General features: G+C 36.3%; 1 protein-coding gene across 1 annotated transcript in view; it reads left to right on the top strand.

Moving 5' to 3' along the window:
• b4galt2 (UDP-Gal:betaGlcNAc beta 1,4- galactosyltransferase, polypeptide 2) overlaps nt 1-18,121 on the top strand; it is an 89,358-nt gene that overhangs the window by 56,227 nt on the left and 15,010 nt on the right. The window contains exons 4-5 of the mRNA XM_043218396.1: nt 11,135-11,322; nt 14,001-14,123. Of these exons, the coding sequence (XP_043074331.1) occupies nt 11,135-11,322; nt 14,001-14,123 (311 nt within the window). The remainder of the gene's footprint in view (nt 1-11,134; nt 11,323-14,000; nt 14,124-18,121) is intronic.

Here is an 18,121-nt window from a genome sequence, read left to right as displayed (position 1 = left end):
GTCAGTAAGTTGAACCAGTGAGATTTGTGTGTGTGTGTGTGTGTGTGTGTGTGTGTGTGTGTGTGTGTGTGTGTGTGTGTGTGTGTGTAAATAAGACCCAATCATTTACTAAAAGAATGATTTGACATATATAATTGTATCTCATGAAATATTTTTAATGATCAACATCTTAAATTTTAATCTGTCTCAAATGCAAAGCTGTTGTAATAGCTTCTGAGATCCTGCAATATAATGTGTGAGTTTTGTGTATTTTATCTTTTTTTTTATGGAATTAATGGTGTTTTTGCATCAATTTTTAAGCTTGAATGCTTAATGTAATAGTCCACCCAAAAAAAAAAATGAAAATGCTGTCATCATTTGTTCGCCTTTGTGTCATTCCAAAAACATATTTCTTCTGTGGAACATAAAAGATAATCTTTTGAAGAATAATGGATAAATAATAAAATCAAACAATTTTAGGTCCCATTGAGTTTCATTGTTTTGTTTTGTTTTTGTCCATACACTGGAAGTTAATGGGAATCAAAACTGTTTGGCTACCAATGTTCAAAATATCTTCTTGTATGTTTGCAACAAAAATTTTTCTCTTTTTTTTGGTCACGATTTATATTAAGGGGCCTTAACTACTACGTACTCAAAAAAAGTACAGTGTACTTACTGTGTTCACACTGTACTACAAAATGTTTTTGCTGCTATTGAGGTGGGATGCGAGTAAGGTTAGGTACAGGTTTAGTGGTATGGGTAGGCAGGTGCAATGGATGGGTCAATAGTGTAATTCTAAATGTAAGTACAAAAATGTATTTCAGATGCAATTAAATATAGGTAATTCTAAAAATATATGTACAATGTAAAAAAAAAAATATGTACACAATAATGTACTAAATGATTAATTTAAATGTAAGTACAGAGTAGTTAAGGCCACTGTTTACCTAATAAAAATTGGGACCTTTTTTTCCTATCAATTTGAAGAAAAACAGTATTATAAAAGTAGTATTTCTGGTTGTGTTCTTCAGAAATAAAGATAGTCAAATGTCTTTGGAAAAACATGAGAGTGACTAAATGATGAAATTTTGGATTAAATGTTCCTTTAAATAGACTAGCAATAGTACCTCTAGAGATCAAGTGTCTCTCTCTCTCTCTCACTCGTGCAAAAAAACATAAATAACCCATTTAGCATGCTTGCGATTGTGGCTACATACTTTGCTTATTGGATTTACAATGGTGGATCAAGGGCTAGCTCTCTGTTACACATGTTATGAAGAACAATGTAACACATCAGGGACCTCCCTCAGGAGGGAAACACTTGGAGCTCGGCCAGCGAAGCATATAGAGAAAGATCATACGCTATCCAGCACGCAGCAGTGGGTCTCATACAGTGCAGTGGTCAGATTGTGTGCACTGTTAACACTTCAGCTGTAAAACCTATTCAGCCAACACCGCTGGAGCAGAGGTGCTTTACCTTCTTGCAGGACTTAGACTAATCTTACTGGTGTCAGGCAGGTCAATCTGCTGCAATCATTTTTTTTTTTGCTGATGTTTGATTTGGATTGTTAGCATTGAAAGTTTTTTTTTCCCCAAATGTCAGTGCAGTGCTTTCGTAATGTGAGCGCCAGGAGCGTTTCGGCTTGACCTGCTGTTAGTCTGTAATAAGATTTGGTAGTGTCAGTGAGCTCATGAAAACAGTTGAGCCCTGCAGAGAGTCTGAATGGCTGACTCGCTCGTGTAGGAAGTCAGTTCGCACGATGGCTTACAGCGGTACTTGAAGATTAGGATATAGGCTGGGTGAACAGCGTGTCCTGGACATGGACTAAGGCAGACTTTCATTGCCTTGACATTGGCTCTGGAGGGCATTGGGATCCAGAGTTTCCTTGCTGTCTCAGTGCGCAGCCATTCAAGATGGATGAAACCTCTGCAATTCTCACAGGGGTAAATTAAAACTTGGGAAAGATTCACTTTTAAACACCACCCTGGTAATTTTTTTAAAAAATGTGTACGTTTATTTAAATTATTATTATAATTTTTTTATCACAATTCAAGCTAAAATTACTTAATTTTTTTACTCATTATTTTGTGCCCTAGTAAATTGTTGAGCATTTATTACACTTAATTAAAATAGTTTAATGCGAATAAACAATAATGATTGTAACAATTTTACAGGACATGTATAATATATATAATATTGTGTCTGAGCAAAATCTCAAAAAAAGTTGTTTTACAACCAATGTACATTCAATCATCACAAAAATATTATAGTATAGTACTAATGCATGTGTATATCTAAGAAAAATATATAAAATATATTTATATATAAACCGTATGATTATAAATATATACATAACAATACATGTAAATATTTCCATAATAAATACATACAAATACACACACATTTAGTAAACAAAAGCTTACATTTTTAATACGATTAATCGTTTAGCAGCATTAAATTCATATATATTTGTTAGCACAGTCCTTTGTAGGATATTCGAAGACAGCTAACAGTGGTTGCTCTATAGTGTATTAGGATAATTTATTTTCACTAAAGAACTGTGAAAGTATGACTAAGCCTTGGTTGGATTATATATCAATTTCATTTAAATATAGAAAAAACCTTTTTTTTTCCAGCACAAGAGGAAACTTACAGAGATAAATTTAATGAAGTTACACAATAAGGACCTTTACATCCCTTTGCCTGCTTTCAGCTATGAATATAGCCCAGCTGTTAATATGTTTGACATTTTCACAGCTCACATTGTGCAGTTAAATCAGGTCTGTGAAATTCCCCTTCCCCCTACATCTGAACACTTGCCTGTCAAAGAAGAGCGTTGATGTAACACCCACCTGTCTCCCAGTATTATACTTGTAGTGCATTTATTTCAAAAGCCTGATTTATGAAGCCTCTTCGTGCTGCGCAACTTATCTGAATTCCATACCGGTTGACAGCTGAGTATATATTAATCACCTGCTGATGTGCAGGGTCTCTTTTATCCTACAAGCCCGAATAGCCAAACAGATTAACGAAAATGAGGCCAGCGACGTTATTACGTTATATTAGCATGCATCTCATGCTCACCCACATCTCGACTTAACTTTAGTCTTCCCTCATGAAATCTTGTCTATGTGCACGTATCCCCCTCGGACTTGCTTTTAAGCATGTTTTAACGCTTAACTATAACAAAAAATTAATAAATAAAAAAAACGGCAACTTTCCAGCAAATTCAACGGTTGCATCTAACATCAATGTGACAGATTTTATTGAAAGGTTATTGAGGTTTTATTGAAAGTTTTAATCCTGATGTTTTCTATATAAACTGTGACCAGAAAAAGTCTTATTACCAAATTAACTGCATTTCCCTACAATCTATCTCATGTTGTGCTCTTTTCTATGGTGAATTTGGAGAAACAGAGCCGGACTTTTGTTCACAAGTGTTTTGCCAGTTCTTGCCTTGCGATACCGATACTGTCATATTTTGTAATTTATCATTTACTTTACAGTCCACAAAACACAGAAGGGAATAAAAATAAGACTGGACATGCATGTTGTCCCTTGTTAGCGCGGAATGATTAATAGTGCCCCATTGTGCTTTGTGATTTCTTGCATGAGATCCCTGCGGTGGCAGTCTTGCCCGGAACAAATGATAAAAAGAAGAGAGAAACATGGCGTGTATCCTAAGCCACTGGACTGATACCAACACATCAAAATCAAATTAGCAAGGCCTAGTTGTGCTGGGTACACAGAGGACCGTAGAGGCTGTTTCTTGAAGAGGAAGAGTTCTCTTCTGCCCGCGAGTGTTACTGAAGACTGCAGTAACTCACTTTGACAGGGGGACTTGCAGCAACTCTCTCTGGTTTATTAGCTGACAGCAGGTGTTCTGATAGCCTTAATGTAAGCTGATTGCTAGCAACACCGTGTATGATTCATCCAGTGGCACCCATAGGGAGGTTAAGATCTCGTAAACTGTGTGTTCGACCGGACTTGGCCCAACGCTGCTGAAGGCGATGGAGGGTGCATGTGTAGTGCATTGTTACTTATGATGGTCAGAAAAACATTTTGCAGTGCGTTGTGGGACGTGTGATGGCACACTGTGAGTAATTCTGCGTTTGTTTAGCAGATGTATGGTAGGTATGACGGAAATCATACTCCCTGTGAGGTGATTCTGACCTTCACTTTTGCAATAGCTCAATCCAGAATGCCCCAATCTTCAATCTGTATTCGAAAGCCTGACGCTCGGTCGAGAGAAGGTAGACTCACGGTCTGTTTGAGTGATTTATTTATAATGAGAAATTCCTAATTCCCTGTGGGCCCTTAGAATATCGTATAGATTTAGTGTCAGTCGGACGACAAGAGTATGGGTGTTGCGTACACTAGTAAGGCTTGCTCTAATAATCTGCTCCAAGGCTGATGTAGGCCCAGCGATAATCCATATTTAAATGGTGCACTGATAGAACAGCAATAATTCATTGGCCTTTCACTTAGAGGAGAGAATAACAATAACCCTCTTACCGTTGTATGGTTATTCTCTCTTTTACACTTGGAAATGGTTTATCCTTGACATATTTCCATTTGCATCTGTCTGAGAGGGAGGGAGAGGAAGTCAGACAGAAAAAGGACGTGGAAACATGGAAACAAAGAAAGATTGGATGGGAAATTAAGAAATGGGAGAAATAAAAGAAAGATTAGAGGAAATAAAGTTGTAAACAAGGCAAAGAAGTTAAGAAAATAAATAAATAAACAGCAGAGAAAATATGTGAAAAGTTTAAGAGGGAAAGTGGGGGGAAAAATGGAAAGAATCAGGAAAGAGTAAGAAAGAAAACAGAACGAAGGCAGCATTAGTGAGAAAAAAAACATTGATGCTGAAGAAAAAGAAGAGAAATCTTGAAAGAAATAATGATTGGAAGGAAATGAATAAGAAGAGAGATAAAGAGAAAGAAAAGATAAAGGAGCAATTGAGGAAAACACGGAAAAAGAATGAAGCAATAGAGGATGGAGAAAAAAGTAAACTTGTGGAAGGAGGAAGTGATAAAAACAGAGAAGAAAGAAAGAAAGAAAGAAGGAAAGGGAGATAAAGTTACGAGTTACGACATGAATGATCGAAAGTCAAGAGAGAATGTAAGGAAAAATGGTAAGAAACTGTGGAAGGGATGAGGAAGGAAAGAAGAAACAAAAGAGGCAGAGAGTGCTCTGATCCAGCCTAATGAACCTCTCTGATAGCAGCAGCTCATTTCGTCTTTTTTCCATATAATCCTCACGATGTCAGGCTATTGATAAAATCGAGACAAACTCAAATTGAATTCTCAGAAATAGCTGGGGTTTGTCTATAAGCTCCCTTTCTTCTATGTACTGTTTCATTACTGTAAATTAGTTTGTCTGGCCGGTTGCCAGCGCTGCCTCATCCTGGGGCTCAGAGCCTTTCATCCAGCCATCCAGAAGACACGAACGCATGTCTGAAGCATGCTTTTAATTGAGCCCTGCTCACGCTACAGTAGCTGTCAGGTGGCGGCGAAGAACAGTAATGAGGCAGCTCTCTTCTAAATCAAAGCAACTTCCAAAACAAGCTAACTGTAATAATAAAACTTCCAGCAGTACATTAGCAGCGATCTCTGCCCCGGCACAGTTGTTCAACAGTGAGAAACATCAGTACTCGACAGCCGTTCTGTAGAGAGCTGTTATTTCCTCAGAGTATTTTAGAAATGGTACAGAGTCTGACTATATAAACCATTTCTATAGTAGCGAGCAGAAAAAAATAGGTCACGACAAGAGAGCCTGTCAAAACGCAGCTCATGTAAAACACTCACTGTAAGTGGTCTGTTGACTTCAGCATGCTTGTGCAACATATGGTGTCCTCATTTAGGTGAAACTGAGTTTCTGGGGATGGCGTGGTGTGGTAGTGGATGTTCATCTGGGCTGGTTAACCGGATGGCTGCTGGTTTGTGTGTGATTGTGGCCCTGAGCGAGATAGCGATCCTCAGGCTGCTGCGGGGGGGTTGACTCTATAATTAGTTCACTTTGAGCGACTAGCGATGAAAGCTTTAGCTAAATTAATACTTGTGTTTCCGTTTTGAAGGGATTTTCTTTTCACTCGTGTTTGAGAAGATGAAACAAGAGCGCAAGTGCAAGGACGTCCCAGAGGCCGGGGCCAGTTTGAGAGCGATTCAAGTCCAGTTGACGGAATTGTAGCTTGTCAGACCTAAAGAGTCTGTAGAGTTTAAAACTTCAGAGTGATGAAAAGCTTTGTTTCCTTTTATTTTGTATGACTGGTGCTGATTGTGTGTAACAATATATTAGAATGCAAGTACAATATTATAAATACAATAATTTAGTCATTGAGTGTTATTATTGTTTTGTTGTCATTAATAATAATTATAATAATTATTTGTGTTTGTATTTATGTAGTTTAATAATTATTTAAAATAAAAAAATGAAATATTAATTATTACAGTTATAAAAATTGCATATAAAGTACAAAGACTAATTTATTTTTTCCCCTGTAATTGCTAGGCTGATATTGAATATTGAGATTATTTTTGTTTAAAAGAATATTTAATTTAATTTCTGGTACTTGCAATAAGTAAATGGTCATCCACCTTTAAGAATACAATATAATATGTATGACAAATGTGCAATGAACAGTGTCAGAAATGTCAGTGTCAGTATACACACACTATATATATATATATATGTTTTTTTGAGGGGACACTAAAAATCTTGGCAAGGAAAATTTTAGGGGGGAAAATGGGCTTAAGAAGCTTCCTTTTTCACCTTTATGTTTTATCACTCTGATTCTTTTACTCACACATTCCCTGTAACTCCGGTCGATTCGGCTCACTCCTGATTTTTTTCTTCCTTTCCTTTTTTTTTGTCCCCTCTCCTTCTCCAGCCTTCAGCTCTGGCATCGATAGCATGCTGCATGATATGGTCAGCCTGCTGGGGACTGATAATGCAGGCTTACACACACACATCCCCACACACACATACGCACACCTGCACAAGAAAATGCACAATGCAATCTCTCAGGATGAGCCCTGGTCCTAATCTGTCTCCATAGCAACAGGGTACAGGTAGGACTCCCCCGCTTGGCCTTGAGTGTGCCGCTGTAGGGATCCTGCCTCATGACCTAGAGCGAGCAAGGGATTGTGATTAGATATCAGCGTGATCATCAGATAAAAAAATACAGCTAATTGCTTCTCAGAGAGCAAGTATTGAGCAACTGACATGGCTGCGATAAGCTTACAGAAGGAGAAGGAAGCTCTAGCTGGGGGCCGATGTGACTCTCAGACCTCAAGCTGAGTGGTTTAAGTCTGGGTTAAGAAACAGAGACATTGTACTTCTTAGTGTGCTACCGAGGGAAGGAGGGGAGGCTGTTTTATTTACTGAGCTCAAGCTGTATGATTTTCCTCTGCCTCATTGACTACAATTAGGAACAACCTTCAGAGTAAATGCATTTCAGTTTGGGCTGTTTGTAATGGGTTATATATCAAACTCACAGCCACTCTTTATTTACTTTATATAAGGATTTCTATATACATATTCATGTAGGGTCAGTAAGATTTTTCTTTTAATCTGTATTTTCAATCATATTAATCAAACACAAATAAAAAGACATTTATAATGTTACAGAATATTTCTTTTTCAACTTATGTGTCTTCTTTCAAACATTTTTTCATCCAACAATCCTTTAAGATAAACATAATTTCAACAAAAATATTAACATTAATATAATTGTAATATTATATTTCCAACGTTTAAAGGAAATGCACCAAATCAGCATATTAGAATGACACGGAAGTATAATTAGTCTATAAAATATATAAAGTATACAGATCTATTTATTATTATTCTATTTTTTTTTACATAAATAAATACTCATATTCAGCAAAGATGCAGTGACATTAAAGTGACTTTCAAATAAATGGTGTTCTTTTTTAACTTTTTATTCATCAAAGAATCCTGAAAAAGAAAAATCTGTATTTCCACAAAATATTAAGAAGCCCAACATTGATAATAGAAAGAAATATACTAAGCATATTTATATATAAATCAGCATATTTAAATAAATTGGTATGTATCTCTCTTTCACTAGTTTAACTAGTAACATAAAATGTTAACTGTAATTATTAAAATCAATACATTTAATTTTTTATTGATTACTGGTGTCTTTTTACAATATTCAAATATGAACTAACAAAAAACGGCAACATTCCATCTAGAATATTCAAATATGAACTAACCAAAAACGTCAACATTCCATCTAGAATATTCAAATATGAACTAACAAAAAACGGCAACATTCTATTCAGAACATTCAAATATGAACTAACAAAAATCGTCAACATTCCATCTAGAATATTCAAATATGAACTAACAAAAAACGGCAACATTCTATTCAGAACATTCAAATATGAACTAACAAAAATCGTCAACATTCCATCTAGAATATTCAAATATGAACTAACAAAAACCGGCAACATTCTATTCAGTACATTCAAATATGAACTAACAAAAATCGTCAACATTCCATCTAGAATATTGAACTATGAACTAACAAAAACGTCAACATTCCATTCAGAACATTTAAATATTAACTAACAAAAAATGTCAACATTCTATTCAGTACATTCAAATATGAACTAACAAAAAACGTCAACATTCCATCTGGAATATTCAAATATAAACTAACAAAAACGTCAACATTCCATTCAGAACATTTAAATATTAACTAACAAAAAACGTCAACATTCCATCTAGAGTATTCAAATATGAACTAACAAAAAACGTCAACATTCCATTTAGAACATTCAAATATGAACTAACAAAAAACGGCAACGTTCCATCTACAATATTCAAATATGAACAAATAAAAAACGCCAACATTCCATTTAGAACATTCAAATATGAACTAACAAAAAACGGCAACATTCCATCTATAATATTTAATTATGAACAAACAAAAAAACGGCAACATTCCATCTAGAATTTTCAACTATGAACTAATTGATATAAAAATATTATGGTAACACTTTATTTTAAGGCATCCACACCAGTGAATGATATTTTCTGTTCATTTTAAGCGCATATGCATCTGTCACATTTTCGAGCTACTTATAGGATGGATTCTTATTAATCGTACATCAGCTAGAAAAAAAAAAAAATCTGAAAGTGATTCCAATGATATCATTATAGATTTGGTATGGACTCTGCTATTGTTTTAATACTAAAAAACGATTTTCTAACCATCTTATCTAGTCATCATTCTTGGTGTGACCAGGGCTTAATAAGGACACCTTTAAAAAATTTTAACCACATTTACTTATATATTACAGTATATAAGGGAGTTTTAGCCAAATTGTAATTTCCAACAACCATGGTAGAATCACAGTGACACAACCAGTCAAGCTTTAAAGAAACACGCCACATTTTTTTTTGGCTAATTTTTTAACTCTAATTCCCCTAGAGTTAAACAGTTGAGTTTTACTGTTTTTTTTATTCATTCAGCTGATCTCCGCTTTTAGCTGAGTATAGTTATTTTTCCTATTTAAAACTTGACTCTTCTATAGTTACATTGTGTATGATATAAAATGAAAAGTTGTGATTTTCTAGGCTAATATACTGCGACTAGGAACTATACTCTCATTCTAAACCACGCATTCTGGCATTGTCCCCAGCAATTTCAGGCGCTGCGAAATATCATTGCGCCAGCTGCACCCGTGACACTGTAGCAGAGTTCTTTGATTAATAGTTTGTAGTTAAATCAGCCTTGAAAATCTTTTCTTCCTACATCCAGTCTTAGTACATGATGTAACTACAGAAGAGTCAAAAAAAAATTTCAACTCTTTGGTCATTTTTGAGCGTGATGTTAATAATCTAATTAGATTTAATGATCTATACCACCGCACCCGGAGATCGGCTAAATGGATTCAAAAACGTTAAAACTCGACTGTTTAACTCTAGGTGAGTTGAAAAATTAAGTTATGTGCTCCTTTAATGTGTGCAACTGTACATAAGACGTCAATCTCTTGTGGTTGTTTCGGTAATGTGCAACACAAAAATAGGATGATATAACATTCCCCAGATGAGCCATTGTCCCTGTTGAGGTTAACGACTTAGAACAGGTGCGAGTAGGCTAATTAGGGGAGTGTTCTACACCTGTTTCACAATCAAACCCACTTCATGATGTGTTGAAACCGTACAAAACAAGCCAAACACCTCACAGCTGAAACTTCAGGATGAATGCTTGGTTACAATGATCCGTTTTTCTAAAAATAATTAGAGTTTTTTTCTTCCAAAACCATCTGTTCGTGATGTCCACATATGTAATGTTTTGGAGCTGGTTTCTTGGATGGGAGATGCTAAGTCGTGAGCATGTCCTTGTTATAAATCTGTCGTTTTTTTAGCGAGGTGTGTGTTATTACCAGACATCTACTGCTGCGTTTGCCTGAGCTGTCTGCCACCACATGAGGAATAAATCTTATTAAACTAGTGAAAATGAGCCCAGTAATGTTTAATGAGCACCCTTGCTGATGAAAAAAGCTATTTTATGTCTCTTAAAGATATTGCCTTATCTGCCCCCTCTCACTCTTTCTCTATTTTCTCTCTTATACTGAAAAATCTTTCTCCTCTGGGGCTCTGAGAGAATTGAAGTTAGGATAAATATTGATAGAAGCTAAAAGTCACTTAGTATTAAGTTATTTTCCTTACTTTTTTAGCACTGGTGTCGTGAAATAAGATTTTGCTCGAGCTGTGCATCCCTTTTCATCCAATGCCATTCATCAGTGTTTACAGATGCGGTTGTGTGGTGAATGCGACACTTCAAAGCCTCACGTAATATGCATCCTTTAATCATTTTGGTAATGCTTTTGTAGTGCACATCCTCAGGCATTGTGCTGAAAAGGCAGTAGATTTGTGACAGTAGTTCACACCTTTGGATTATTGGGCCAAATCTCAGGTATTACAGGATTACATGGGATTATTGTCACACTGGATTATTAGTTCAGACACCACGTAGTGTTTTGGTGTTACATGGTATCCCATTCAGTGTAAATATAGACCAGATTGGAAATATTTTTATCATGGACTTTTCTTTGGGTAATCTTAAATGCGTTTTGCACCATCGGTAAAGCTGTTGTTTCTTCTGTTGTGTTTCAGCTTGGCGAGGACACCTTCAATCGGGCCAAGCTTCTCAATGTTGGCTACACGGAGGCTCTTAAAGACGCAGAATATGACTGCTTCATTTTCAGCGACGTGGACCTGATCCCTATGGATGACCGGAACCTGTACCACTGTTATGACCAGCCCCGTCATTTTGCCATTGCCATGGACAAATTTGGCTTCAGGTAACATTTTAAGGGAACCGCATAATGCAGGAGTCTATTATCACATTATATTTGATATAACATTTTATCGCACGTTCATATTTCTGGTCCCCTTTGATGCATAAATGAACAGAAGCCTCATATAAAGGCTGAAAATGCAATGAATTTAATATCCTTGTAGAGTTGTAGCTTTGCCAGATTTTATTACAAATATGCTGGGCTGCATTTGTTGCTATTTACATACATATTAATAGATGCCATGTCTGTACTTGTCTTTATTTCTTTGCAGAGAACAGAGTCAGTTAATCAAACAGCCAGAGCTTGAGGGCTGTCTGTCAAAGCCTGTGCTCCTGATGATTAATTGCTTTTTTCCACTAGGGAAGATATATGTCTTATGACGCTTTGTCATCTGGAGCTGTAGAATACAGCTGAATTATTATGTATCAAAAGTTCATTTGTTAGGTGCAGTGCCAGTCTAGACAGACCTGGAGCCTTGACAAGCATATGTATTCATTTTCCAAGGCAGACAATTATTTAGAGGAGACAGACCGGTTTCCTTCAAATGTAATAGCTAGAGATATTAAAACACTGGTGAAGGTTCATCGTATTATGTTTTGGGTTTTTTTTCTATTTTTCTACTTGAAATGAATTTTGTCTGTCTACTGTCGGCAAGCAGACAAGTTGGCCTTGGTGTTTAATTTCCTGTCTTTGTGCGAGGGGCCAAAAGGACCAAGACAATCTTAACTCTCTGTCTTCCTCTGCCGTCATCAGGGAATTTGTTAAAATCTCTTTCTTAAAATGTGAGCAGTCTTGCGAAGTTAGTCCAAAAGATAATTGTTTGCTAATCAGTTGGTATGTGAATAACATTTCATGATAGTTAAGGTAACATGATTAAAAAATTATTCTTGATATTATTATATAAAAAAAAAAACACCAATAAAAAAAGAAGAAAATGAACTGTTATTACATTGTTTAACATTGTATATTAAATATGTATTGTGCATATATTAATACAGTGATTATGTTTTTATTCTATTATTCTATTCTATTCTATTCTATTTTATTATATTATATTATTATTATACTATTATTATTACTAGTAATACATATGTCTATAGTGCTGTATTTATTTATATTTATATGTAAATATATGAATATACACAGTACACATACATATGTTACATAAACAAAAATGTCTATTTTGGATTTGCTTAATCAAGATGAATTGTGATCAAACATTTGACAGCACCACTATATATATATATATATATATATATATATATATATATATATATATATATATATATATATATATATATGTGTGTGTGTGTGTGTGTGGTTGCTATATTACCTGCTTAGCGCTGTGGTAAAATTTTAACAGTTATTTGATTCGGTTTTTATTTCTCTGTGGACGGCCAGACAATACGTTGTTAAACAAATGCCACTGACCTTCTCTAGAGTGTGAATTGCCTTTAACTGTCAGTGGGCTAATAATTCCGTTTCCTCAGTGAGTCATGTATTGGCGTGTGTCTTGAGTCTGAGGAGGCCTTAACGTTCCTGTATTTAATAAGTGGAGCACCTTTAGAGAATTACACGCTCTCAGTCCGTGAGCCTGTGAAGAAACTTCAGCCATACTGTTTCTGTGAAGACTGCTGCTGTAGCAGATGGCCTCATTAATTTTAGCTTGTTGTCTTTTAACGTGTGGTTGCGGCGCTCACGAGCGCTTGTTTGTGGATGTGAGTTTGTGTGTGTGTGTGCATGTTCATGTAGGTTATTGCTTCTCTTTCTACCTCATGTCGCACATTTGTTTGCGTGGGTGGATGTGGTTGCTGTCATTGGCAACATACACTGCGGTAGCCCAAGGCGAACCCCGGGCGGCTACCCATGATGCACCTGCCAGCCCACAGCCCAACGGGCCTCTTAAAAGAGAAGATGCAGAAACCATGTTTTCAACTGCTTTAAGTGGACTCGATGCTTTTTTTCCAGACTATATTCATCCAGTAGAGCGTTTATTTGAATGCTTCGAACACTTGCTTGAGATGTAATCGCTCTGTGGTTTAAAGGTCAAATATCTGACTTCGTTCTAACAACCAACACGGCCTTTTAATTCATCCTTCGACCTGCAATGGAGTATGTATATTTATATCAGCCTTTAATCCAGTAGACGATGATTCCTCGGATAATTCTCATCTGACAGTGGCCTCCTGAACTGTCTATGATGAGAAACGGATTCTGGTTTGTGGTGCACTTAAGCTTTCACAGGGCGTTCTTTGAGTTGTGTAGCTCAACCGAGAGGCCCGAGGGGTGGCAACCAGGAGAAAACTGATGAAAGAGGGTTGGGAGAAGGATCAGATAGCATTTGAAAATGTTGGATCCCCTGTGGGAGGACTCTGTGGCTCTCTAGAATCACTCATACGAGATGCAATTTTGTTAAATTCAAATGCTTGAGTTGACTGACTAAAGGGCTCAGTTCAGAGAGGGCTTACAGAAAGGATATTTTACTGTAGACTTAAATCAAAAAGAAAATCTAATGGAAATCCAAAGACCTCTACATTCCAAATGTACGTAGGCAGGAATAGACAGTTTCAGGTAACATTACTTGATACAGTGTTATTGATGATTAAAAGGGTTTTTTTGGCTTTGTATTTAAACTGTGTGTCATCTGAATAAGAATGACTGGGGTCTATTCTCTTTTGCAGGCTGCCCTATGCAGGGTACTTTGGAGGGGTGTCCGGCCTTAGCAAAAAACAGTTCCTCAAAATCAATGGCTTCCCTAATGAGTACTGGGGCTGGGGAGGTGAAGATGATGACATTTACAACAGGTAAGGCCATATATATATGTTGTCCTTCTCTTTTACAAAATATTTGAGATCTGGTCCTTTAAAATGATCAAATAAGAAACTATGTAGGGATAAGATGCGGGAGCTGCACTTGAAACCAAAGGTGGATGAATGTGACAAACCAGAAACATCTGTATCACCTGAAGATCAGTTCGATGTGTGACCCTGGTGAACAAAACCAGTCAGAGGGGTATATTTGTAGCAATAGCCAGCAAAATAATGTATGTCAAAATGAAAGATTTTACTTTAATTCCAGACATCATTAGGACATTAAGTCAAGATTAGGTTCTGTGAAAATATTTTATATATAAAGTATTTTTATTTAAAAGTAATAACATCTGTAATTCTGTACTTTTCTGTACTTATATTTATAATTATATTGTTGACCCATCCTTCACATTTTAACCTACCCTTAAACCTACCCAACCTGTCCCTAATCTAATCCGACTCATGTATTCAGCACTTCTTCCTCCAGAACATTGTCACTTCAGTTGTCCGGGTGGTTAGTAAAACACAGCACCGCAGTTTCAGGGAAATGAGCAGCAAAGAAGCTATTAAAATGGAAAAAAGGCTTCAAAGGTTGTATTTAAATTATGTATTGGTCTAAGCTCTTTGCTTAAATTAAAAAGAAAGAATTAAAAGTAGGTTATAATGTGAATATTACTTTGACGAGTGGTTCTTTCATGTGGTTCCAGGACAAACCATTTCAGAGATGACTGATATGCTGACAAATGAATGTTAAACATGAAAGACACATATTTTGAGTTGTTTATGATCGCCGTAATTGCTGTTATGCCAACAATGTGTCACTGCAATCCTCGATAACAGATTACACATTTTTAATCTATTTGTCAAATGTCATGTTTGACACATTAACAGCTTAAGTGAAAAATCGAAATATTCAAAGAATAAATGGTTCTTTATTTCTCTTGATTGAAATGAATCACATCCGTAGATGCGCTGCTTGTAAGCCTTTGCCAACTTTGACTGACTTTCTGGGATGTCATTTCGTTTTGAGGTCTCGTAGACAGGCATTTAAAAAAGTCATGAGTAAGCACGCGTCATCAGAAACTGTCGCTTTGTCGCGGAACAGTGTCCTTGCCCTGTTTCTAGATCTTTTTCTTTCTCTGGGATATACGCTCGGCGCTCACAAATCTACACCATGTCCAGACAGAAACGTGTGAATAGATGACGCTCTGCTGTCTGATGCCTGTCTCTTCAGATAATGAATAGCTGCGTGTTCACTAGCTATCACTTTTCCCCGCTCAGGTGATGAGAGAGCAAAACCCGCAGTATATCAGGGCAGGCAAGCTCTTGCAACAGCGATAACACTGGTGGAGATACGTCCCATATGTCACTCTTTTCAGTTGTTTGGGGTTCCATTGACAGTAGATGGCGGAAACCGGATGGTGTGATAAAGCACACCTCTCACATTATCTTTTCCTGCCTTTGCCCACTGCTTTTTTATGACATGATGGATAGATTATATAAGTAAAAATAGGCTTTGTAGCCTGGTATCCACAAAAAAGCAACAGCCTCCCTTGAGATCTACTTCTGAACTGTGCTGTTTTTATTGCGTGAATATAAGAAGCTTGATGTTGTTTTGAAGGAGTTCTAATTATGTATTTTGCATGCATATTTATTGCACATTTATATGCACATTGACTGTTGATCTGTTTTTTACAATTTTTTACTCGTTTTGTTTTTGTGTTGCAATTAGCATCTTTGCCAAGACTAAAACTTTTAATTTTATGTACAATAAAATTTTTGTTCATATTTGATATTGATACAACGTCTATGCATGTACACTGGTATTCAAAAATTTGGCTTTGGTTAGATTTTTAAACTATTGAATAGCTCTTTATGTTCACCAAGGCTGCATTTTTTTATCAAAAACAATAGTAAATATGTGAAATATCATATGTGTACAGACACATAAATATCTAAAATATATACAATACATATGCTTTTATATATATACGCGTGACATTACTGTCACTTGATCCCTCAAAATTTTAGGAAAGTATGTTGTTGTTTTTTTTTGTTTTCACAATCATTTGAATAGAAAGTTCAATTGAACAGAACAGAAATCTTTACATTATGTATGTCTTTACTGTTACATTGGATCAGTTTAGTGCATCATTACTGGCAAAAACGATTAATTAATTGAAAAATAATCTTACTGATCTCACACTTTTGAACAGCGGTTTGAACATAAAACATTTAATTTGTACACACTTGCAGAGTCGATGTTATTGCATTATACCTTTTGAAGCCTTAAGTGGCCGTGCATTCATTTATCTTTCTTGTCTTCTCCAGTTCTAAATATAAAAAAATGCGCTTTCTTGTGATCTCAGAGTCGCTATAGTTTATCTACCACAACAAAGTTGTAGCCACCTTCTCTAAAGAGAATTTCTCATCAGTTCAAATCAGTTCATCTATAATGCAGGCATTGCCAAGAACGAACAAGAGACAAAAACAAGAAAAAAATACTCTCAGCTCAGTGCCTCAAGAAAACAGATTTTGAATTATTCGAAAATGTTGCTTAATTGTTATGTTCTAAAATTGTAATGACAAACAAAACTGAAAATTTGAACTGAAACTTTCCATTTTATCCAATGAAGTATCATTAATTGAAATAAATGCAGCACATTTAAAGCAAAAGAAGTCATGTAAAAGATAAAAAGTAGATTTTTTAAAATGAAGACAATCAGGACACTTTCAAGTTGTCAAACTGAGTGCGATGAACTATGCAGGAACGCATTGCATGAAAGTGAAAGTGACTACATTATTTAAATTGCTTGGGACCAGTGCTGCACAAATGCTTCTTACAAATTTGTTCTACCAAATAATTTTTAAGGCCACTGTAGTTGACTACATCTACAGCTTTGAAATATTACTGAAGGATGAATAAGTTCTTTCTTAGCATACAGGGTGGTGATATAGTGGCCTGAAGTCAGCTTTGAGCAGTCGTTCGAAGTCAAGATGTAAGAGTGAATGGCATGTGGACCCAGCTGTGCGTTCTGCTTCAAATTCCCCATCTGACTGGTGGACAGACACGCACAGACTCTGACGCTCGCTCATTTAGGTCCTCTGGGTGGAAGTTTACTTGAACATACTGTCACTTCTCTGGAACCAGTTTGCTGGGGCTCCAGGGACTCCCAGTGCCTGTCAGAACAACTTCCTCTCTTCCCACATCTTTGAAGGTCACTGGTCTGACAGCGTGAGCCCAAGTGCCAATGGACATTCTTCTCTGCGAGCTCGAAATTCTGCAGCCTGGCTTCCTAAAATCTGTCAGTCTGTGCCCCTCTGCCAGCGCTGCTTCAGAACAGACATGTTTTTTGCATCTCTGTGGACTGGGTTTTTAGTTTGTTTGTGAAGGCAGCTAGCATTAGTGTGCAGGATCTTTGTTTCTTGCTGAAGTTGATCCTGCAGTAGTACATTTGTTCCTGTAGTGTCGTTTATAGCCATAAGGAAGAACTAGTGGCAGTCCTGTTCAAAGATAATACAATACAGATACAGAGTAGCTATGGTCTGCCTCTATTGACGAGAAGCTACTACAGCCATTTCTGTCCTTGATTTCTAAGAAAATGCATGACAAAAGAATGTATGAAATCTGTGTCAGAAAAGTCATTTTCCAGTTACACTGAAATTTTTGTAACGGGGATAGTCTCCTGTTGAAAGAGTTTCACCAAGAGCCATGTTCATTAATCTGAGCAAGTTTCATTCTGAATAAAATGTTCTTTTAACTTTTATAAATGGCTCTCTGCAATCAGCTCTTAGCTCACAACAAAAGCGAGAACGAGAGAGCCGGTGTTCAGCAGTGCACATGGAAAGTCAAATGCACTGAAAGTGTGGCTCTGCAAACAGTCCAGTTAAAAATACTTCAAAAACAATATACACAATAATATGGTTAAAATATGACAACATGACATTCACAAAGGAGGCTGGAGTGATCCACGTATGTAGCATTGGTCGAA

This window comes from Puntigrus tetrazona, chromosome 2 (assembly GCF_018831695.1).
Source record: "Puntigrus tetrazona isolate hp1 chromosome 2, ASM1883169v1, whole genome shotgun sequence".
Taxonomy (NCBI): Eukaryota; Metazoa; Chordata; class Actinopteri; order Cypriniformes; family Cyprinidae; genus Puntigrus; species Puntigrus tetrazona.
The sequence above is the reverse complement of the archived record's forward strand: the minus strand, read 5'-3'. Positions and strand labels throughout refer to the sequence as shown.